At 32.9% G+C, this 24,451-nt stretch overlaps 2 protein-coding genes across 11 annotated transcripts; both read right to left on the bottom strand.

Moving 5' to 3' along the window:
- Nucleotides 1-2,967: 2,967 nt before the first annotated feature.
- Nucleotides 2,968-14,558, bottom strand: LOC127251073 (probable galacturonosyltransferase 7). 2 transcript variants are annotated; one of them, XM_051274633.1, is made up of 10 exons: nt 14,193-14,558; nt 13,849-13,880; nt 13,664-13,720; nt 13,439-13,498; nt 10,459-10,504; nt 10,324-10,367; nt 9,937-10,235; nt 7,937-8,288; nt 7,301-7,846; nt 2,968-3,782 (listed from the first exon to the last, which is right to left on the bottom strand). In XM_051274633.1, exons 1-10 carry the CDS (start codon nt 14,350-14,352, stop codon nt 3,504-3,506), a joined length of 1,875 nt encoding a protein of 624 aa, XP_051130590.1. In that variant the 5' UTR covers nt 14,353-14,558; the 3' UTR covers nt 2,968-3,503. The 2 variants fall into 2 exon arrangements, with proteins under 2 accessions (XP_051130590.1, XP_051130592.1); XM_051274635.1 differs by having other exon boundaries at nt 2,968-3,779; nt 14,193-14,556.
- A 1,992-nt stretch (nt 14,559-16,550) lies between these two features.
- Nucleotides 16,551-23,523, bottom strand: LOC127251024 (bifunctional protein FolD 1, mitochondrial-like). 9 transcript variants are annotated; one of them, XM_051274560.1, is made up of 7 exons: nt 23,380-23,523; nt 22,222-22,564; nt 22,046-22,104; nt 21,103-21,415; nt 20,207-20,443; nt 19,855-20,022; nt 16,551-16,947 (listed from the first exon to the last, which is right to left on the bottom strand). In XM_051274560.1, the coding sequence occupies exons 3-7, from the start codon at nt 22,102-22,104 to the stop codon at nt 16,765-16,767; spliced, it is 960 nt and encodes a 319-aa protein (XP_051130517.1). In that variant the 5' UTR covers nt 22,222-22,564; nt 23,380-23,523; the 3' UTR covers nt 16,551-16,764. The 9 variants fall into 9 exon arrangements, with proteins under 9 accessions (XP_051130517.1, XP_051130519.1, XP_051130514.1 ...); XM_051274562.1 differs by having other exon boundaries at nt 21,103-21,370; XM_051274557.1 differs by having other exon boundaries at nt 22,289-22,564.
- Between the last annotated feature and the right edge of the window lie 928 nt (nt 23,524-24,451).

Here is a 24,451-nt window from a genome sequence, read left to right as displayed (position 1 = left end):
CCGATAAAACTCTCCACAAAGTATTCTTTATTCAAGGCCTTGTTACTTTCTCTCATTAAAGTCTTCATTTATTCAAACTCTTGAGTGTACAACCGTACAATAGTGATTTGTCCGAGTTTATTAAATTGAGCAACGATACTACCTCCAGCTGGATTCATGAATCTCTCCAACACTAATCTAGTGAATTTAGCCCACTGCAGGTTAGGTCTCCCTTCGATATAGTCTACAAACCCATTATTAGCTGCCCCTTCAAGATTCATAGCAACTAAGATAAGTTTGTCACAATCAGTCGTTTGATTATAAGAAAAATATCTAGAAAATTTTCTAAGCCAAATCTAGCATTATCCCCATTGAATTTAGGAAATTCTAACATTAGTTTATTATTAGGCAAACTGGAATAAGGCTCGTTCAGTCTAGTTGTTGGGGTGGACTCAAGAGCAACGCGTGAAACAGAAAGATTAAGAGGCTCCTTACCTCTTGTCAAAGGTCATGTATGTTGTTCCTTTATTAGGCTTAGGAAATGAGTTTTCAGCATCTCTCTTAGGTTTTCTGACTTCGCATCCAACTTCGATTCTAGTCTAGCTTTCATTTGGATTTGGCATTGCAGCATTGTGCTTTGGCCTTCCATTACTTCTTTCATCTGTTGCTCCAGAGTATCGATGAGTCTGTGATGGCGTCATCAAAAGGATCAGTAAACTCTGAAACCAAATTGTCCTACAGATAGGAATTGCAGAGGAATTTGCGAGAAGAAGAACCAAATAAGTTTGTTATTATTTTGCAGAGTAAAAATCATTTTTGATCTCATTCAATATCATAATTATCAATTTTGGTCTCACTCAAATGAAAATTTATCAATTTTAGTCCCAAGATAGTTGACTGGACTGAACACGGCCATGTTGTCTTGAACACGCTGTGTTGGATGACTCAGAAGGTGACTGGGCGTCCCAGGCAACCAACACGGTCGTGTTGATTACCCTGCACTTCTGAATACGGCCTTGTTCTTGCCTGTGTTCTGAACAGAGCCATGTTCCTGCGCATGTTCTCAACAAAACCATATTCTAGGCCATGTTCCTGTCCATGTTTTCAACAGAGCCATGTTCACGATCATGTTTTCAATATAATCATATTGTAGGTCATATTTATTATTATTTTCACTTTTTGGTTAAAATTATTTGATATATATATTTATAATTCAACAAAAATATTTTTTTACAATTATTTTATAATATAAAAACTAATTAATTTTAATATTTTAAAAATATATAAAAATAATAATATATTAATATATATTTTTAATAATACTCCTTCCGTCCCACTTACCATGTCCACATTGCCGTTTCTGTCCGTCCTACATCCCATGTCACTTTTCTTTTTTTGGAAAATAATTACACACTATTTTTTAATTTAATTTTTTATTTAATTTTAATTAAACTAATGAGTTATCTTAATCTTAATTTATAATTATTTATATTATATGATAATTATTTTCACTAATACATTCTTAATTATCTACTAATTATATTATCCTAAATTCTCGTGTCTACAGTGACCCAGACATCCAACTTGGGACACAGAGAGTATTATTTTAAAATATTATTTTGAATAATAAATTTAATTTATAATTTATAGAAATAATTAATTTAAAATAATATTTTAAAATTTTTACTATAAATTTTTAAAAATATATATAATGATGATTATATGTATTAATATATTATTATTTTTTATATATTTTAAAAATATTAAAAGTTGATTTTTTTATATTATAAAATAATTGTAAAAAATATTTTTGTTGAATTATAAATATATATATCAAATAATTTTAACCAAAAAGTGAAAATAATAATAAATATGACCTACAATAGGATTATATTGAAAACATGGTCGTGAAAATGGTCTAAAACATGACCGTGTTGAGAAATGGGCAGGAACATGGCTGTAGGGTAATCAATACGGCCGTGTTGAGACCAACACGGCCATGTTGGCTGCCTGGGACGCCCAGCCAACACGGCCGTGTTCAGTCCCAGTCAACTATTTTGGGATTAAAATTGATAAATTTTTATTTGAGTGGGATCAAAATTGATAATATTTTTTGAATGGAACCAAAATTAATACTTATGATATTGAACGAGACCAAAATTAATAATTATAATATTAAATGAGACCAAAAATAATTTTTTTGCTCTATTTTGCATGATTGTCTTATGAGGTAATATAATGGTTAATGGTATTTGGAGAGTTCTCAACACACACGTTTACAAAAAAGAAATACGCTTTTAAAAGGATACAAAATAGCAAGAATAGCTTCGTGACACTTTACTGCCCAAGTAATCGGATGATGCATCATCATTTATATATATATATACATATATATGATATGGTCGATTCGATGCGATGATTGATAGATAGATCTCTCTCTTTCTTTCTTTCGGAGATCTCTTAAAAAGGACGATTGGAGCGAACTTAATAAAGAATAAACTATGCGCTGTCCAACACCGACCCACCCACCTCCCCGGGCAGTCACCGGCCAAAGTCACTATAAATCAGCCCACCAAGCACCACATGCAATGCCATTAGTCCACTGTGTACTGCCAACTACAATGTCCATATGCAAAAATATATAGTATAGTACTTGTCAGCTTAGACGCTGTCACGTTACTTGCCATGCTTGAAAAGTGTTTCTTCTATTTTATTAGCCAAGTCTCAACAACTAACACCTGAAGAACACAATTATAACGCCTGAACTAGAAGCCTACTTCCCATCTCGTCGCCCCCAGAACACAAACAAACAATTTGTTTTGTTTGTTCCCCTGTCAAGTCAGACCTGGTCCGTTGTAAAGATGGTCTAGAGTTTCGATACATTTCATAGACGGCTCCACATCAGTCCACATACGGAAAGGGAATAGACATGTTATAAATGGATGTGGACGAGCATATATGATATCCAGCCACACCTGTATATACATGTCAATTGTAATATAATTTATCCAAAAAGCTTAAGGCTTGCCTTGTGAGTGAAAACACTAGTGTTCTCATGCAAAACTATCGCTCAGCACAACTCGCAACAAGGTGTTGACAGAAATGGTGAAAACAGAAGGGAAGGGAAGGGATATTCTTTTTTGAGAATGTCTGACCTTCCTTCCACTGGAGCGAATAGAAAAGATAAAAATAAAAAATAAAAATACAACACTCGTATTGCTTTGCCCATTTAACAGCACCGAGCATTGCATTACAACCTAGGAGAAGAGATTGGCATGTGTAGCCTCTCAATTGACTGTAAATTCAGCCAACGCAACTGAGACAAATCATTCTTTCCCTCTTTACCTTTCACCTGGCCACAATAATAAAATTTCTTTTGTGAGCGCCCATCACATTTTTGATAAATGTGTCTACATTGATCTGCCCAGACGCTGATCTCTGATTAACACCCTTTCCGCACTTGGAACGCATAGAAATTAGGTTCTTGCTCCTCGAAATATAGCCAACAAGCAGCAGTCTAACTTCTATTGATTTACATTGCAGTCATTCAGGAACTGATTTTGAGGGTCCAGAAACTTCCTCCATATTCTTCTGTACTTCGGAATGCTGATCTCAAGCCATGGTTTCATGCTCCCATCAAAATGCAATACCGCTGCAGATTTTATGGCCTTAGCATCCACAGAATAGTTGTGGCCCAGTCCAGATAACATCCAACTATCCTCAAGTGCATAAACAAGACCTTGAAAGGTGAGTAGCCCAGCCCTCAATGTAGCTGTTTCAGATAATCCGTGTTTGCTCATCTGCTACCAAAATGAGAATAGAGCTAACAGTTACAAATATCCAATGTCGTAAGACTGAAATGCAGCCTTGCTTGATGCAGGCATAACACACCAATCATAAAAAATTTATTGGGTAAATTGATTTTTTTGTCCAGTAACCGGACATTTTTATCATTTTAGTCCCGTAACTGAAGCCTGTCGCAAACTAGTCTTGTAAGTGAAAAATTTTCATAATTTTAGTCCTCCGATGGCAGAAATGTCTACGTGCACCCACATGGCTCGCCAGAGAATACGTGTCCACCAGGTCAACGACACCGGACAGACAAGTGAATTTTTATTATTCTTTCTTTTTTTTAAAAAAGTAATAATTTATTTATTTTATCTTTTTGTAAAAATTAATAATTTAAAAAAAAAATTGAACATTGAAAAATTTTGAAAAAAAAATTGAAACGGTGAAAATTTTAGAAAAAAAAAAGTAAAAATACACGTATCCGTCCGGTGTCGCTGACCTGGCGGACACGTGTCCTCCGGTGAGCCATGTAGACATCTCTGGCATCGGAAGACTAAACTTAAGAAAATTTTCCACTTACAGTACTAGTTTGCGACAGGTTCCAGTTATAACACTAAAATGATAAATGAGTCCAGACTAAAAAATCAGTTTACGTAACTTAATTTTATTATGCCACTATTTCAAGTGGTAGGATTTCAAAGTTACTTGATACTAAGAAAGGGCATGAGATCACCAGCCCCATGGCCATTCCTGCCCTGCCACACCATCACACAACGGTGTGATATACACCATTGCATGTATTAATAAGTGACTATACATAAACACAATGGTGTATTGTGAATAGGTGCAGGCAGGCAGGGCAGAAAGAAATTTGAGGCTGGTGATCACCTCCCCTATGAAAGTAACCATCTAAATGTCAAGGTATGGTCTCCCATTCTCAGCTATGAGGATTAACACTCTGGTGTGATGAATTCAATATGCACATTGTCCAACATAAGGATGTGTTCTCCTAGGTACCAGGAAGTAATAACATATCAAAAGCAAAGCAAAATAATGCCATACCACAAATAACATGTAGATATAATGAAAACATGACAGGACCTAGCACTTAGCATCAAGAGTCAGGCAGAATGAGTGGAAAGAGGGAAACCAGCTTTTACGACACTAAAATGTAACTAGTAATAGTTAGAGATTTGAAAAGTAATTTCAGTCCAAGCAAAAAACTTGTTTAGAAAATGAGTATGTTTCACTAATTTATATGAAGCACGACTGTACAACTCTGCTATACAATTATTGGCAAACTGAGTGAAAATAGTCATCCACCAAAACTAATTACAGGTTGATCCGTCGGAATTCAAGAAGTAAATTCAACTCTCTAGCACAAACATTTGGTAGCTTAATTGTTTCACTAAATCAGAAGGACCATTGTATGCATTAATACATCCCATGAAGCAATTCACAATAAATCCAGCCTCAACCACTCACCCTATCCTACCCTCCCTCCCTTAATATATATATAAAAAAAAAAAAAAAAAAAAAAAGATCAAATGGATTCATCTTAGAAGTTTACCATTATAATAACCACATTAATAGTGTATATATACATTAACATTCAAATTCCCAATCCACTCATAAATATAAATATTAGCATTATAAAACTTTTTATCAATGATAATTTTCACCCACAAAGATCAGGTGTACTGCATATCCAAAGCTTAAGGACTAAAGTTCTACAAGAATGGGCTTGGTCACTCATGTGTTTTTCTTTGTTTTTTACTAAACCTACTATTTTCCCTCAAAATGATCATTTCCAATATCCTTTTTTCATTCAAAGAACCAAATCAAATAACTATTCTAACCTCAAATATGTTGAAATTAAACACACAAAACAAAAATAAAAACACAAATGAACAAACCAATGGTTTTTTACTATAAGCAGTTGTTTGATTGTTCCTGTGAGTATGAGAATGTCTTGGTCGTACTATCCTTTGATAAAAAGAAAAGAAATGCTGAACATGAAGGGGTGTGATCAATTAAACAGAAGACTGAATATTGAAAATTACTAATAAGTCAACTCAAGTACCATGATGCATCCTCACTATAAAATCTAAATTGAGTAATAAGATGGCAATACCAAATTCGATAACATAGTGCCAATTAATCAAATCTCACAGGATATTGTAGATATAAGGTCAATTTCTAATGGTATGTTCAAAAGTTAGAGTGGTACTCATGATTAGGGTTCAACATAAGACTGTTAACAAATGGGCTGCTAATTTCCATGCACCTGCTTGCATATATTACAAATATCAGTAATCATCAGTTCTTCAACATGTCAATTCAGGGAAATTTCAATATTTGTAGGCTATTATGTTGCATTGTAGGAATAATAGCATTAGGAGTAAGGTCAGAAAATTTAATGGTAAGGCGGTAGTTTGTTTCCCTATTTGCAGTGACCTAAGTTCTGTGTCTCTTTTCTGATAGAAGTATAAATATTCCCTTAAAAGGAGTAAGGTCACAAGTTAAAGGCTAATTGGGTTATTTAATTTCACACTAAGCTATGTCTATCAAAGCTCAAGGCCAGTTAGATTATTCCAGATTCAACCAAGGCTGTAGTATTTTAGGTTAATGGAGCAATTAAATTTTTGGAATCAACTTTCTTGACTTAGGGTAGGGAGAATATCTCTATAAGACTGGGAGAAGGTTTTGTACTTTATTTATTTTGTTTAATTCCTTCACAACAACTTATTTTGTTACATGACAATGGTCCATTGTATCCATCCTTCTTTACATAATCAAGCAAACTCAAGCTTGGCTTGATCATAATACTTTAGTCAAATTAACACCTTTAATCACTATCCCCAAACAAGAGCCAAGCCACCATCACCTCACAATGCTACTACCATTGAAAGATGTCACTGCTGCAATAACTGTCAGCCCACAGCAGCATTTAGATGACCCTTCTAGTCACTAATGACCATCACCACTCCACATCTCTTGACAGCATAGCCCCCCTTGAGAACAAGGTTAGTTTGAAGAGGGTGGAAATGCTATAGAAAATAGCATCAGGACTAAGTTCAGTGGGATTGAGACCATTAGGTCATTTAAGATTAGCCTAAACTGAATATTAATAAATGTTCAAGATTAGCCTCTTAGGTTTGTACTTTATAGTGTAATTGAGTTTTTGAATTGGCCTTTTGGCTTAGGGCAAAAAGAATATCTCTATATGACCAGAAGTAATTCAAGTATTTCACTTGCTTGTTCTTTTAATTTCTTCGTAAGAAAATATATTTCTATGCAACACACATTCAGTCCGTCCACACTTTTAGACAGCTAACCATGCAAGATTCGTCTTCAAAAGTAACTATTATATTAAAGACTCCAATAAACATTTCCAATTGCAAACCTGGGAGTAATCCTCCACCAGTTTTATTATAGTTATGCCTAATTTATGTCTTTCACTTTGCAGGACTTGAGCAACCAGAAGAAAATACCAAATACTGCTCAAATGTTAAGAAAAGTGTTGACTCACCTGCTGAACCAACCTCTGGTATGCCTCTGTAAGATTATGTACCCTCCACCGAGACATATCAATAACATTTAAGCCAGATGTCCATGCACATGAATTTCCCTCTACACTGCTACCTGCCAAGTTTGATTCCAGGTGAAACAACTTTACTGCACAGTACTGCACAGCACCATTTATTTTGCCCCCCATGTCAAGGTCCCAGAGGGCTGACAAGTCTCTCTGAACAATGACATCATCATCTAAGACCACAACTTTACCAAAAGATTGAAATATATAAGGGAGGAGATAGTGGGCATGAGAGAATATGGACAGATACTTTGTTCTAAATTGAGAAGAAGCAATATTATCAAGCCTATGAAATGAAACACGGAATTCTTCAGGCAATGACAGGTATAATTGCCCAACCATATGATGATTATACAACTTCGAGTCTTCAATATTCAGCACCTGAACAGCAGCATCACCATACTTAATATTGAAAAACCAAAATTTCATAGCGAAGTAATTTTCTCTATCAGTCAGCAGATGGAAAACCAGTTTCGCACTTTCCTGCAAACGGAGAAAACCATGTTAATGGTCCAAACAATAAATTAAAGTTCAGTCAAAACAGATAAAATATTAGAGGGAAAAATTTCATACTTTTGCATGCAGTACAGTTGAGTTGATAACTACAGATGATGCTAGAATATTTCTGGAGAAGATGACATAGTGATACAAGTCTGGGTCTCGAAATTTCTTAACCAGGTCCTGCTCAATGCTTGAAGATTTAAAATACTCAAAAGTTAATCTCATTGATAAGCAGTGTAGACTTTTTGGCATAGTTTGAACTGCAACTTTGTAGAGAAAGGCACTTTGTTTCATATGAAAATTAGATTCATCCTCCGTCAAGTCAACTAATTGTCTAAACTTCTTATCAACATTATTACAGTCCACAGGGCATGATTTTGCCTTTCTTATTACAGCTTCCATCATCATCATCTTCTGCTCATACCTGATAGAATGGGAGAGCATTCTTTAGAATTCTGGATTCACAATACATTCTTTATACAGATAATAATTGAACTTCAATGCATCATCTACTATGAGCACATTTTCTTTTTCTAGAAATATGTATAGAAAAGAAGAAAAGGTGGAAGCTTTGTAAACTGGGAAAACAATGAAAAGAAGAATAATTTCAACAGAATGTAAAAATGTGTTCAAATGTTGGTACTTGTAAAGCCTCCTTGGGAAGAGCCATCAATTCTTTGGATTGCAAACTTGGACTTGGACTGCGACCTATTTACACTTTTCAACATTTCACTATGGATTACTCCCAGGAGGCCTCAACATTAGACTCATATCGATGATTATGAATATATATGTGATGCCCAAGCTCAATAGCAGTGTGCATATAAAAGACTAGTAGAGCATGTTCCACCGTTGATGAAGATATCAACCTGAAGTGTGAGATTACCTTTTACAGACAATGTAATGCACACAATGACATACTTCTGGCCAGGTGAAATTTTCCTAAATGGGCACATTTTTCCACCGTTGCAAAGTGGGTGGGGGATGGGGAGCATTTTCAGTACCTTGTACCAAGCTGGACATGACTGATATATATATATATATGTGTGTGTGTGTGTGTGTGAGCTTGAGGGGGAGCGTAATTACCTTTCCATGCATGTACCTTGTATGTAACCCTATTTCTACTTCCCAAAGGGGGAGCTTCTCTCTTTTCCTTACTAAAGAAAAACATACAGTTTTCCTTCATCACATATTTTTCTACAAAACATATTTGTGAACACAACTAGCTCATTCATAAAGATGTGTATAGTTATTTTGTTTTGTTTTAAAATCAATCTATAAAACATTAGACTCAAACTTGAATTCTAAGTCAAACTTGCCCACTTGTAAATCGTTATTCTATATTCAACAAAATTTCTATGTGCTCTCAAACTTGACCATTAAGGATCCAATGGCTCTGCTTGTGCCAAAGTTTATATGATCCATTTAGAAAGTTATTAGACTATGACTTACAATGACAAGCTAAACATAATAAATGTTTTGATTTTGAGAAAGAAAAATGACTTTTCAATAGTTAATATAAAAAGGAATATTGGAAGTAATTGAGACATTGGTCCATCTTTTGTTCTACACAACACAGAAAGCTCCAGATTTCAAACACATGGAAGACATAAAACATGAAATGCAACCAAGAAAACAAAAAGATCTAGACTCGGTTCTTATACTTTCAAAATTGGTTTTGCACTATTCATGAATTTTTTTTCTTAAAAACATCATATCCAAAACATAATTTTCATTTAAAATATTATATCAAAAACCTATTCTCAAATCAAAACATCACATGCAACAACTATTTATATCACACCAAACACCTATTTTCTATTCAACCTTTTACTATTCTCAAACCAACCTAAAACTTTGAAACATTTTCAAACATAGACACAGCCTTACTTAAGTTTGTAACCCAGTTTATGCACTCTTGTGCAGATAATGGGCTGGGAAAGGCTAGCCATCATTAACATAAACTGACAGTTGAAGAATTATTGCCAACCAAGTTGATACCAGAAAAATAATGCACTAACGAAAAGAGAGACCAAAGCAAAAGCTTAAATTGCAGGTGGCAGTGAACATACCCAGGGGGGCGATCTTTATCTGTGGTAGCTTCGCTAAGGACACGTTCAAAATCCTGAATATTTTGTTTTAGTTGATGAGACAATTTATCAAAGTTTGAAAGTTTTGCAATGCTTGGATAGTAGGCACGAGCAACATAAAGCAGATCTTTCATTCTCTTCACCACAGAGTCTTCCATCTCTCCTCTCTGTTGTTGACGCCACAAGCAATAACTCCCAAATTTTAATTCACAAATCATTTCACTCTCATCTGCCCCTATTTTATTCTCTTCTGGTTTTGCTTTAACAAGAGACCTGCTATTCTGCAACAATTTAAAAATTACAGTGTTCCAACTCAGTATCAAATAAGCATAATTTATCTATCTTTGTTGTGCTTGTACATATGTATACCTTTTTAACTTCTTCTTTTGGCAAATTCTCTGGCATGGAATTTCCTGCATGTAGTTATAAAAAAGCAAAATGACGAAACATACAAATTACTAGGAGATTTAACTGTTGGTGTAAATTTGTTATCAAATACCCTACCATTTGCATCATTATGAACTTCATCAATGGAGACATTTCCCAAATTCTGCCAAATGATGATATTAATTTTCCATGTTAGGAGATTATCTTGCTGGAAAACAATTCGCAGAATCCATTTAAAATAAACAAAAACACAATTGTGTGTTGATCCCAAAAGGCTGTCACAAAGCATTTTATTAATCTGGCACATTCTTAACTCCATATATTTCAAGGTGTATAACTAGAATTGACAAATGAAAAAAACCAGAAAAAGTACAAAGGAACTCTCCATCAATGTAGACATTTCCCAAATTCTGCCAAATGACGACATTAATTATGCATGTTGAGAGGTTATGTTGCTGGCAAACAATTCAAAAAATCCAATTAATTAAACAAAAACACAATCACTTGTTCATCCCAAAAGGTTGTCACAAAGCATTTCATTAGTCTGGCACATTCTTAACCCCACCATATATTTCAAGCTTAACATGAGTAACAATTATCCTAAAAGAACTCATAACACAAGTGGATATACTCTACTAAAAACAACTAATAATTATCCTTTGAGGATCTAAAGCCCTGATTGGCAGTATCAATTATCACTTGAATTTATGATTAAGTACTTAATTTCATTAAATCTATTTGATAACTAAAAAATAGTTGAAATTATACATCAAGTGTGTCTATTGTGCACACAGTCCAAGTATACTGCCATCAAGTATTTGAATTGAGAAAAAAATTCTAGCTATCATGCACGCTCCTAAAGCATTTCTACTGAGCCATCTTGGCCCTCTTCCCATAATTGTGGTTGAATGTGACTCTTCAAATGCTTTGGCCCTTCCCCTCCTTTGAGATTAAACTTCAACACTAACAAGCTCCACCTGGCTATTGGAAAATTCCCATTCATCGCTTCTCAATATATCCCCATAGTGCCAACAAGGCAGGAAACTATTTTGCAAAGCAATGTGCTAGGGGTGATGAAGAGTTATTTGTTTCGCTGTAATTAATTTCCTCTTCTCGCTACGGCCATTAGGCTTTCTCCATCTCTTTCCTATATAAAATTATCTCTCTTCTAAAAAAAGTGTCTAAATACAGTCATAGACTATGTTAAATAAAGTCCACCATTAGCTACTAGAAAAATATAAACTTAAGCATTCAATATTTAGATTTAACAAAACCACCAAAATCAATTTCCAAGCATTTCATGAACTTATACATGCATAAAAACATCATACATGAATCAACTTCATGCGAATCAACCGTCTGTTGATGCAGAAAGGTGTTCTTTTAGGGTGTGTTTGTTTGAAGGTTTGGATTTTGAGTTGAGATTTGAATAGTAAAAATTTTGAATTGAAATAGTTGTATAATGTGATATAAACAGGTGTTGATGTGATGTATTGAATGTAAACTTGATTTTTAGAATAATATAGAAAATGAAAAATAGATGTTTGATGTGATATTTTTGGACGGAAAATTTTGGATGAATAGTGGATTTTTGGCAAAATCCCTCAAACAAACACACCCTTAATTCTTTGCAGAAAACTGCCATGATGAAATGTCATTTTTAGCCCAATTTACCACATCACAACCCACTTCTTGCAAAAGGGTTGTGTTTAATCTAATGGTTGCATATGGTTTTGACCTCACTAGCTAAAAATCCAATGCTTTGTATGAATAAAATAAAATAATTTGAAAAGATGCAAAGTAATAAAATATCCAGCATTCAAGCACGATAAAATCTAACAAACTCCACCAGAGATCACATTAAATCCCCAGTTTCACTACCATCAATCCAAATCAATATTGTATTTAAAAAATTAAAAAAAAAAAAAAGGAAGGGTCTGGCGGATGTGTAACACTCCTCACAACCCTTCAACCAAAGAATTAGCTTGCGCAACTTCCAACCTCTCAGTAATGATCCCACAGCCTCTCTTTCGTGTAACTTCCCATACCAATAAGTGCACCCACAACCCCTCATAACTTCAACACTATAAGGAAATTGAATCAATAAAAAGTAGAGAAGCAAACAAGAAGATACCTAATCATTAAGAATCATATAGATGAAGTAGTAATCAAGGTACATAGATGAATCTCCCTATCTTGTCGATTATTGCTAGTCAATGCTTATGTTATGTATCAAATAACAAGACCGCTGATTATTGAAGACGAAACAGTTAATTATATGCAGATAAACGACTATTCTTGCACAACAGATTTGCAGTGTGAAGAATCAATAAGAAGATTCATTTCATACTTTCTTTTTCTTCAACAAACTGCGTGATTGAAATATGTCGCAACCACCTTCCCTATTTTTGCAAAATATTAAAAATTTCCAAACACATAAGGTATGAAATATATCAATCAGGCATAGGTAGCAAATAAGTATTGACCCATCACATAATTGTGGTTTTTACATCACATGGTCTGGCAAGGAAAAGTCATAGACAACATAAATCAGCATAAGAAATGGAAATTTCAGTTCCACATACTCCTATTCCTCCCAAGACATCAGACTCTAGTTTCCTAACAAAAGTCTCAAAGGTCTCAGATGTCAGTATCATAAATTTTATATTTTATAACTATAAGTAGAGTATCTTTCCCATTATACTCCACTTTTATAAGAACAGTGAATGTGTGTTGAGCACTTGGTTTCTTCTTCCTTTAACACATCAAGTTACCTTCAATTGGCATAATATTGGATAATTGGAATAAGCACTAAATGACATTTGCAAAACAAATGAGACCACATCTCAGATAAGTCTGTTTCTACTGTCAGTATATGAAGTTTGCATAGATTGCACCATAATAAGATATATATATATATATATATATAGAAAATATTGTGAACAAAACGTCTTGATGATTACTTGGCAATATCTTTGTAAATTCAACTTGGTGCTTAAATATATATATATATATATATATATAAGCTTGAACTAAAAGCACTGTGGGATTATTAAAAAATATTAAAAAAATAAAAAAATAAACAAAGATAATGAACCTCTGGCAGTGTGGGAGCAAATCTTCTAATAAGATCTTCCGTAAGTGTTGATTGATTAACCTAGAAACAAAAACCATAAAACATAACACTGATCTCAAGATTAATCAGAATAGAAGGATGTGCTTATAGAAAAACAACAGTATAAATATGTGCACGTCATAACTACTTGCACATATGTGTATCTACTATCATGTTCAGTTGCAGATGGGTAACAATGCTCTATACCTTGGAATCCTTTCTACTATGAGCAGCATTTCGTTGATCGTAGACTGGAAAATGATTCTGTGTGCATCAAGCATCGACCAGAAAAATTAAGGAAAGAACAAAAGAATCAACCTACATTAATTTCTGAAATTGAAGGAAAACAAAAAAGCCTCCAAAATCCTTGTATAAGGCTGAAAATTTCTTACGGAGGCTGAATTCCGCTGTTCACTGACATATCCTGAAACGGTTGTAATAAATTAGATAAAGCAGTTCCACACCCACATGACAGGAAAAAAAAGACACAGGTAAAAGCGCATCTGCTGATGAGGACTAACGACACACATGAAAATGTCCATTCGGCCACACATGATAACAAGAGTGTAGGTTCAACATACAGATCTTGGGGATAACAAAACCTAAGAGGATCGACTGGGGGTACCAATAATGACGGATCGAAAACCCGACTACGAACTAGAGCAATGGCTCTTGGGGCGAAACAGATCTAAAATGGACATAGATAATGTATATTGGCCTTGGGGGAAGAGGTTACCGGTGCTCGAGTGGAAACCATTGTGGAGGCCGAGCAAGAAGACGAGGGGCACTAGCATGGAGAGAAACACCAGGCCCAGCACCGCTATCACGAAACATTTCCATCTTCTCTTAGCCGGAAGGGAGTATGACGATGAAACGCCCACGCCCCCACCTTTCATCTCCACGCTCGCTCGCTCGCAAATTTCCACAATTTCCGTCGTCCAGTATCCTTAGATTTTTACACGCATTCTGAATGACCACTGCTCCGACAGCAATCCATTTAACGCAATGTAATTTATTTTGAATTTTGGGTAGCCCTTGCCCCTTGGTGGGTAGTGATTTCGTTCTCACACAAGTCGAGTCGCTCGAGTTTCAATTCGGCCAAAACCTTTTTCTTAATAAATTTCATATAATTTTTAGTGAATTTTATGTAATAGTATTTTCTAAACTAAGAAAAGATCTTATATAATTTTAAAATAAAAGGAAATATGAAAGTCAACTTTCCAAACCACAACTACAAATAATTTTACATTATAAAAATGAAGATGAAAACAACAAGAAGAATACTACTCCCTCCGTAGTCCCGCTATGAATCCTTTAACGTAAATTAATAAGATATTAATAATAAATTATAATATTAGTTTATTATTTTTTATATAAATAATATTATTAGTATTTTAAAAAATTTTAAGATTATATTGGAACAAATATATGCATATCATTTTATAAATGATAAAATTTTATATAATACAAATAAATACAAATATTTTTATTTATTTATCATTATTATAAATTAGTTTTATAAAAAATGAAGAGTTTTAAATATAGATAAAAAAGTATGTTAATCGAGAAAATAGATAGAAATAAAGGGGTTTTGAGTGGTCTATGTATAAGAAGTTTAAAATTAAGGGTGTGTTTGTTTGGGAGTTTGGATTTTGAGTTGAGATTTGCATAGTAAAAATTGTGAATTTGAATAATTGTATGATGTGATATAAATAGGTGTTGATGTGATGTTTTGAATGTAAAATTGATTTTTAGTATAATATAAAAAATAAAAATAGGTGTTTGATTTGATATTTTTGGGAAAAAAATTGAGATGAATAGTGGAAATCTAATTGAATCCCCCAAACAAACACTCCTTAATTTATATTTGTTAAGTATGTTTAAGATTCATAAAGTTACAAAAATATTGTGGGACGTATTAAAAAAGAAAAATGGTCATCAGTGGCCGGACGAATGAAGTAATAAATAATAATACTTGATTCAAAGTCTTTTAATAAAAGTATGTGAGATGAATTTGATTATTTTGCCTTATTATATATATGTTAAAGGTAAATTAATTTCTTAGTCAAGTAACTTAACAATTTTATTATTTTAGTTTATAAACGAAGTATGTGGCAAATTAGTTCCTAAGTGATTTTTTTTTTTTTTCACTTTTAGTCGTCGGATGCCGGAGATGCCTACGTAGCACCTGCGTGGCTCGTCTGATGACATGTGTCCGCTAGATCATCGACACTTGGTGGACACATAGATTTTTTTTTTTTTTAAAAAAATTATTTATTAAATTTGTCTTGTTTGTAAAAATTAAAAATTTTAAAAAATGTATTTAAAAATTTAAACTTTTAAAAAATAATAAATAAATAAATAAAAATTTGCGTGTCCGTCCGGTGTTGCTGATCTGACCGGTGTTGCTGATCTGACAGACATGTGTTCTTCAGTGAGCAACGCGGGTGCCACTTAGGCATCTCCGACGCCGAATAACTAAAAGTGAAATTTTTTTTTTCATTTATATAACAAGTTTACAACATATTTAAGTTATGAGACTAAAATAATATTTATAATGTTATTATATTATTATTTTTTTATTATAATAAAAAGTATTCCCTCCGTTTCAGATGTATGTATTAGTCTAAAATAATTGTCGTATAATAAATAATCATAAACTAAAATAACTTATAGTCTAATTAAAATTTTTAAAAAAATTATAAATTATGAAAATGTAAATATAGTAAATGAGACATGAAGAATGATAGTTTTGAATAAAATGACTAAAATGATAAAAATAATATAATATAGTTTTTTAAAACTAATATATTTTTAATATTTTTGTAAAATATTTAAATACTTTTTATATACTCCCAGTCCACTAATAATTTTTTTAATTTAAATATATTAATATTTTATTGAAATGAAATACAAATAATGTATATAAAAATAATTTTATTTTCACTTCTATGATAATAAAATAGAAGTATTTTTATATTTGCATGAAACGTAAATTTACTTGCAGTATCAATTTATAAAAGTTATATAAATGAATAAAAAAATATTTACTCAACACATAGATTCTATGAAATTCATATATAACTTAATATATAATTCAATCAAATCTATCAGAATCTATTTAAATCAATTATCAAAATCAAACCGTGTATGAATTTTATAGTTAAAAGTTTCTATAAAATTCTAATTCAAACTCCAACCCTTAACCCAACATATCCTGCCTAAACCACGTTCCTAGAAAAGCCAATGCGTCCACCATAAAAAAACACAAAACAAGTCAATGCATTACCATCGCAAGGAACAGGTGGTTATTTCAACTTAAATGCACGTTTAGCTGATTCAAAAGTGTTGTAGAGCAGCATGGCAACAGTCATAGGTCCAACTCCTCCAGGTACGGGAGTTATTGCAGAAGCTATTCCTGCAGCTTCCTCAAAACAAACATCCCCAACGAGGTGATAGCCATGTTCGCTGCTCCCATCCTGCCAATTCAACTGTCTTAAATGATCTCAATTTCTAACAATTGCTTACTCCACAGGTAGGAGTGGATGAAGAGAAACCGGGGCATGTTAATCTAATAACAGAACTAAGTATTTGCTTTATTTTGTGTGTTATCTGTCTGATGGAACATATACAAAAATAAACATGGAGTCCGAGACAAAAAATAAAAAAATATAATAAAAAAAAAGACAAAGTTATACAGAGTGTATTTACTGTGAAGTAAAAAATAATCAATGTGTATAAATAAATACACACAAATATTAAATAATATTTCACAGTTAAGAATTTCATTTTGCATCGAAACCAAAGTAACAAGATAAAAACATAGGTTGCAATAGACTATAGACTATAGTATTATTCCCTCAAATTGCATACAGTGTGATTTCATTGTTCTATATTAAAAACAGTACCATTACACCATCACAGATTTTTATGCGTGCATATCATATACTACATTTTAGCCCAATGTCTTTTATACTTATTGTTAGATGTATTTTATGTAGGTCAATTTTGTATTTAGTATAGTGTAGGAACCTTTTTGTTACTCCTTCCGTCCTAGATAATTGTTTTGTATTAATAAAAATAATTATTGCATAATAAAAATAATTATAAATTAAAATTAAAATAACTAAATAATTTAATTAATAAAAATGATAAATTATGAAATATCAAATGTGATTAAAGTATATAATTATATTTCCAAAAAAGGAATGAATAAATTACATAAGACAAACCGAAATAGAAAATATGGATATTTTATGTAAGACAAAACATAGATTCGTAATTTTGGTGCCTATCATTATCTATCCGGTAATTCAAAATTATTTTCTAAATTTCACAAATATATTTCGGTATCTGATGTTACTTTAGCTGATGGTTCAAAATTGTTTGTTAAAGCAGTTGGTGATGCTCAACCATTGTCTTTTGTTCCCTTAACCTCTGTCTTATTTGTTCCTCGTTGTCAATTCAATTTTTTTTTTTCTGTTAGTCAATTAATCAAAACCTTTGTTTGATAACCTTTGATTTTGATTTTTTTTTATTTGGGACCGCAACACGAGGAGAACGATTGGCAAAGGACGTGAGTTTCATGGCCTATATCACCTTGACAGTCCATCACCTTTAATCTCAATTGCTTATTCCACTGTCAGTTCTTCTATATTTTTTTTTAAAAAAAAATATATATCAACATTTGGATCATCCAAGTCTCTCTGAGTTACATCTGCTTGTTCCAAGTCTTTCTAAATTATCTTCTTTGTCTTATGAGTTTTGTCAGTTAGGAAAACAAACTCGTGTTTCGTTTCCCCGGAAGGTTAATAGTTGGGCTGATATGCCATTCATTTTAGTCCACTGTGATATATGGGGTTTATGTCGAACTACTTTTGTGTTTGAGTTTTGTGGAAAAATATGTGAATCAATTTATTTTAAAAAACAAATATCTTGTTTCCTTTGTACATCTAGTGATCTCATGATAAAGAATGATCCCATGATTCATGGAATAAGATATAGTTTCTTTCTATTTCTATTAGAATTTTTTTGTATATAAGTCTTCCTATCCTTATGTAACAAGATACAATTTTTTTTATAGAATTAATCTTCTTCTTCATTTGATTTTTCTATTCAAAATCTGAGAAGTTTCGGTACTTTCTCACTTTTGTTAATGATTTTCAAGATGCACTTGGCTTTATCTTATAAAAACTCGATCCGAGCTACTTTATGTCTTTGAGACATTTTATGCCAAGATTCAAAATCAGGTTTGGTGTGCCTAGTAAAATACTTTGGACAAATAATGCCACTGAATATTTTTCTAGTCCTATGAGTAAGTTTGTGTCATCTCGGGGTATTTTACATCAAGCTATACTATAGAAGGAATTGCTTTCCCTTGCTCCCCAAATGATTTAACTAAGTACCATCCCGTTAAGGGACAAGTTTGATGGGGATATTTTCCATTAACTCCCTAGCGACACTCCATTTCAATCTCGAATCTACAAATCACGATGGTGTTTCCTTGTTCTTGAATGGGCTTATTTCTCTCATATCCTATTTTTACACCAAACACCAAGAGATGAGGTTTTTCTCTCGTGACATTAAAACTGCTCGTACTCTATTTGCGCATCATAGTATTCTTTTTCGGTTTTGAACTGATATTTTTATTACTTGCTATCTTATAAATCGCATGTTGTCTTCCATCCTACACAATAAAATTCTTCATCAGATATTATCAATTGAATCATTTACCTTTCCGTGTCTTTGGGTGTATTGCATTTGTTCATGATCACTCTTTGGGTCGGAATAAATTAGCTCCTCGTGCATTAAAGTGTGTTTTTATTGGTTATTCTGGGGTTCGAAAAGCTTATAAATACTGTTCTCCTAATACTCGTTAGTATTAATTTTTTGCCCATGTTTCCTTCTTCGAGTCGATGCCTTATTTCTCTCCTTAGTCTACAATTGGGATCATACGATTTGTATTCCCTAGTTTGAGAGGAGTGTCAGATGTATTGTATGTAAGTTTTGTATTTAGAATAGCGCAGGGATCTTGTTATTTTAGATAGTTATATATATTTTAGGGCTTTACTCGTGTAATAATTAATTTTTCTATAGAACAAAATATATCGCCCTGTCTACACTTATATAAAATTATGGGTCCATTCTAAATCTGCTAGATGGAGTCAAGAGCAGCAAGGGAAATATATCAAGTACTTTACAATACAATACAATGTTATACTGGGAAGCAGCTATTGAATATTCCTAGCATGGCATCTAAGGTTCAATTCAGAGAAAATTTTCCTTAAATAACCTTCGACTTAAGCAATGAGATATTGTTCTACAATTACTCAAAAAGCACAACATTATGAAAGTAGAGAACAAAATGATGTATTCCACACTAAGAAACTGGAAATCACCTCAACAGGATTGGTTCCAACATCAACGACAACCGCGCCTGGCTTTAACCAACTACCACGGACCAAATTGGGTACTCCAGCAGCTGCAATTAAGATGTCAGCTTCACGGCAAATATGCTCTGGGTTTCTGGTAAATGGATGAAGAATAGTCACTGTAGCATGGTGCCTCTGCCCCATAAATGAATAAAACACTGATGTTAAGTAAATTAGAAAAAATATGTGATTATATAATTAACTGCACAATTAGACTACATGAATATAATATCTTTAGTCTTTACACACAAATATAAAGTTGCTGGACTAAGCTCAACTACAATTATATATATATACATATATATATGTATAGCAATACCTGGAGAAGTAAGGCTGCAGGTAATCCAACAATGTTACTCTTACCAATCACCACAGCATTTTTCCCCATAATATCAATACCAGACTGCAGAAGTAACTCAATGCAACCTTTAGGAGTACATGATATAAACAATGGCTCTACTCCTTGCATGGTTAGATTCCCAATGTTAAGAGGATGGAAACCATCAACATCTTTCTCCAAGCTTATGTTATTCAATATTTTGGCTTCATCCAGATTCTGTTCAAGTCCAGTAAGCGAGCCATCACACAATCTATTGGCTTTATAATTCTATTCCAAGTCTAGAATCCCCCACAAAGTAGCCATAGAATCTATGACAGGCATTTTGATTTGAAAATATAATTTTAAGCAAAACTTAAATGTATGATGATAGCTTACGTTCTTAGCTAGAACCAGCTAATGATCATCACAGCATCAAGATCAACTAAATCTGATTGAAACTGGGTAAACATAGAAATGTGACACCTATATCTCATGTAACTAAAAAATAATAGAATCCAGACTGACTAGATGTAGATTAAGTGTGCTTGTCAACACTTAATTAAGTCAGACTTAGTGGAGCGTATTGGTTTATAATTATACTGAACTGAGACCTCATTAGTAAAATTAATACACCACATAATAAACAGGTAATATATAATAGTTTTAAAAAGATCAGAATATATGATGATATTTAAGATCTTGGTCAGAACCAGCTGATGACCAGCATAGAATCCAAATAACTAGATCTAACTAACAGTAAGGAAATAAAAAGCAAAGCAAGTAAAAATTTTAGAAAGATAAAAGAAATGGGTGATTTTGCATCCATATATGCTGGAACTGGAAAAGAATCTTAGAGGCTTTCATGCAGCTGGAAAACATGTATGCTGGAAAGTTACCTGTGGCAAAGGTAGCTGCACAATAATACCATGAATTGATGGATCCCCATTAAATTGATGCAAAGCCTTACAAACTTCAGACTCAGAACAATCTTCTGCAAGGGTAATCATCTTAAACTTCATGCCAACCTCTTTACATGCAATCATTTTGTTCCGGACATATGTTTGTGAGTCTCTTCTCTGACCCACTATTATGACAGCCAAGCCAGGGACCTTTCGAACCAGTTTTTCCATCGACTTCACTTCAAGTGCTATTCCAGATGTTATCCTATTGGCAATTGCCTTCCCATCAATTATTTTCCCAGTCAAGTTTCTAGCTGTCATAAATCAGTTGCAATAAATTGTTTCCTAACTTTCTTGTGAAACAAGAATGAAATAAGATTGGACAGCAGGCAGTTGGACAAGATATTATGTACCATTCAACTAAACGGTTTGTCTTTTGCTTCAACTAATTTTTAAGACATCCATGGAAATCTGTGGTTATGGAATCCTCAAAAAATGTGCAACAAGAATGACATAAGATTGGACAGCAGGCACTTGGACTAGATATTATGGTTTGTCTTTTGCTTCAACTAATTTTTAAGACATCTCTTAGATAATGAAAAACTGTGGCTACAGAATTCTGGAAAAAAAAAAACCCAATTAGAACAAAAGTGATTAGGTCTTTATTGCCTCCCCTTCTTCTATGACTATATCTATCAATGCAAAATTTTTACCTTTGCCTTTTTCAAGCATTGAAGAGCACAATCCTGAAAACTAAATTATAATTCGATAGGTTCTGCAATGGAAGTACAATAATGCTGTTCAAATACTTTATCTAAAGCTTGGAATTGTACACTTCAGCTCTAAAGCATGGACCAGCTGTTCAAAGGATTTGCAAACATGACAAGAAGTTGAAATTTAATCCTTTTAAACACAAACAACTTTAAATTATCACACATACATGCTAAATATCAACTTCCCATCCCTATTCATCTGAGTACTTCTATCACGAGGCCACATCTGAGGTGTGTTAAGTAAAACCACATCACTGTTAGAAGAAAACAAACATGTACAGCACAGAAGGGAAGTGAAAAAGGACATCTCAAGAGTCCTACAGAGGAGGTGGAACAAGGGTACCTGTACACAAACATGGAGAAGAACTCACAACATTCACAGATGGCAAGCAATCATATTGAGTGGATACAGAAGACCAGGAATCTGCAAGGTCTAGTGACAAAAGGGATGGGGACTTGATAATATGATTACTAAAAGCCCGTGGTGTTGATGGTCTTAAAACCCCCTTCCTTAACCAAGGCAAAGTAGATGGTAAAATTGGCCTCATTCTCCCTCCCACTGGCATACAATATCTTTTAACTGTTACAATACAGCTCCCAGCTCTGCATAATGATTAGCTCAGTCAGGTTGCTGGCTTGATTTAACGGGAGGAAAACAGAGTGAACTTAAGGAACCACGCGCCTTACTGCAATAACCAAAAAAACATATAAGTTTCACAGGTCAAGAAACAGTTTTTTTTTTTGGTAGGGGGGGTGTATTTTGTAACCAAATATCACTTCAATGATGGCGAATTGGCAGTATGTAATAACAACAAACGTTAGTTGTAAATTAATCCTCCAGATGCATTCCAGTAAATATTAGTATATTTCGAGATTACACTTGTCTTTCCCATAAATTATTTGTTAATAATACTTATATGATTTGATTGATAAAAGTCACGCACATGACAGATTGTGATCCCGTTCTTGTTAACAAATTGCAGAATCAACAGAGGTGGAATTGCGTGGAGTCTATGAAATCATTAGAAAGCCATACGGTAGTTGTAAGGAACTAGCGATTAAGCAAAAAATGAGGGTCTCATCACAGTGCCTGCTAATACAAATATCTTAAGAAACTCTTACGTTTACATCTGCACTACTAACGACCAATCCACCGAACTCAACTAACTTACCTATCCTACGCCCTTAAAAAATGGCACATTTCTACATTAAGGGCAGTTTTAGTTATATACAAAACGAGTTCTAATATTACGATGAAATAAATTAAGCTCACTCTGCAGAACTTTAAGAAAAACTCAAATTACGGAGATTAATGCTGTGGAAATTTAACGATACGTTCACATTTCAAGTATCGACCTCCAGTACGGACATAGTTACCATAGAAGAAAAGGCGAGATGCATAGCATCTTTTAAACCCTATTTTATCTAAAGCAGAATCGAAGTGCATATCGTATCAAACCACAGATCAGCCACAATGGAAATGCAACAAAAATAGATAAACCTCAGCGGCGGAAACACTCGAATGCCTATCCATTACGCCAACTGTCTAAACTCTCAAGGGGAAAGATTCAAGCTGAGTCCTGGTGTGCGGGGATGGCTACTGTTGAAATGAGTACGAGGTTAGGCCATCTCCGGGTTAATTAAAAAGTGTTAAAAAGAGGATCGATGATTATAAATTTTATTTTTAATAAAAAAGAATAAAATAGTATAATTTATATTACACAATTTATTTAATTTATACTCCCGCTGAAAAAAAAAAAAGTGCTCAAATTTTTTGGGCATAAGTTTTAATATGATGTATATTTGTTGTCTTTTATGGTAAATAAAGCAAAATATAGGCAATTTTTTATTAAATAGAACATTTTTTTGCAAATTCATAGTTTCACAAGATTGCCCCAAATATGATATATTTTTAAAATACTTTTTGAACGCGTAAAAAAAAATTCTCAATTTCTAAACACTTGTATTATAAATATACTTATCTGTCTTATAATATGATTTTAAAGAACAATAAATATACTAAAAAATAGTTACTTTCTTTTGTTTGTTCTTTTAAAGAAGAGTTTAGAAATAGAAATCTTAAATAAGGACGGTTAAATGTATTAGATGCAGAATCTATGAAATTACAAAATATTGTAAAATTACAAATAAATTTTGTATAATTTTACCAATATTTTTAGATGACAAACAAACCAAAAAAAAAAAATACAAACTTCGATTCAAATACTCAATCAATTACAAAAAATATATTTATTTGTGAAATTTTGATTTTGAACTTTTATCTTAAATAGTAAAATTTTGAATTAAAATTTGATGCGGTATAAATATATATTGATGCCATATTTTAAATATAAAACTAAATTTTAATATAATATAATAAATAAAAAATAGATGTTTGATTTGATATTTTAAAAAAAAAATTTAAAATAATAAAATCAAAAACCAAAACCATACAAGTAAACACACCAAAAAATAATTATATATCCGATCATACAATTTCAAAGCCATGCTCATTGACCTATTTACCATTTTTTTCAAACAAGTTAGCTAAATCAATAAAAAGAATCTGATCA

The sequence above is a fragment of the Andrographis paniculata genome, unplaced genomic scaffold (genome assembly GCF_009805555.1).
Source record: "Andrographis paniculata isolate CXL003 unplaced genomic scaffold, ASM980555v1 Contig38END, whole genome shotgun sequence".
NCBI classification, from domain to species: Eukaryota; Viridiplantae; Streptophyta; class Magnoliopsida; order Lamiales; family Acanthaceae; genus Andrographis; species Andrographis paniculata.
This window is presented reverse-complemented; position numbering and strand designations above follow the sequence as displayed.

Excerpts from the sequence above, each read along its gene's own strand:
- LOC127251073 (XM_051274633.1), bottom strand. The coding sequence starts at position 14,352 with ATGAAAGGTGGGGGCGTGGGCGTTTCATCGTCATACTCCCTTCCGGCT. Across the intron at positions 10,368-10,458 it reads AGTTCATAATGATGCAAATG|GAAATTCCATGCCAGAGAAT; the intron begins GTAGGGTATTTG and ends AACTACATGCAG. Across the intron at positions 3,783-7,300 it reads ACCAGAGGTTGGTTCAGCAG|CAGATGAGCAAACACGGATT; the intron begins GTGAGTCAACAC and ends TCATTTTGGTAG.
- LOC127251024 (XM_051274553.1), bottom strand. The coding sequence starts at position 22,444 with ATGCCAGTGGGAGGGAGAATGAGGCCAATTTTACCATCTACTTTGCCT. Across the intron at positions 20,023-20,206 it reads CTGCAGCCTTACTTCTCCAG|AGGCACCATGCTACAGTGAC; the intron begins GTATTGCTATAC and ends TTTATGGGGCAG. Across the intron at positions 16,948-19,854 it reads TTGGAACCAATCCTGTTGAG|TTGAATTGGCAGGATGGGAG; the intron begins GTGATTTCCAGT and ends CATTTAAGACAG.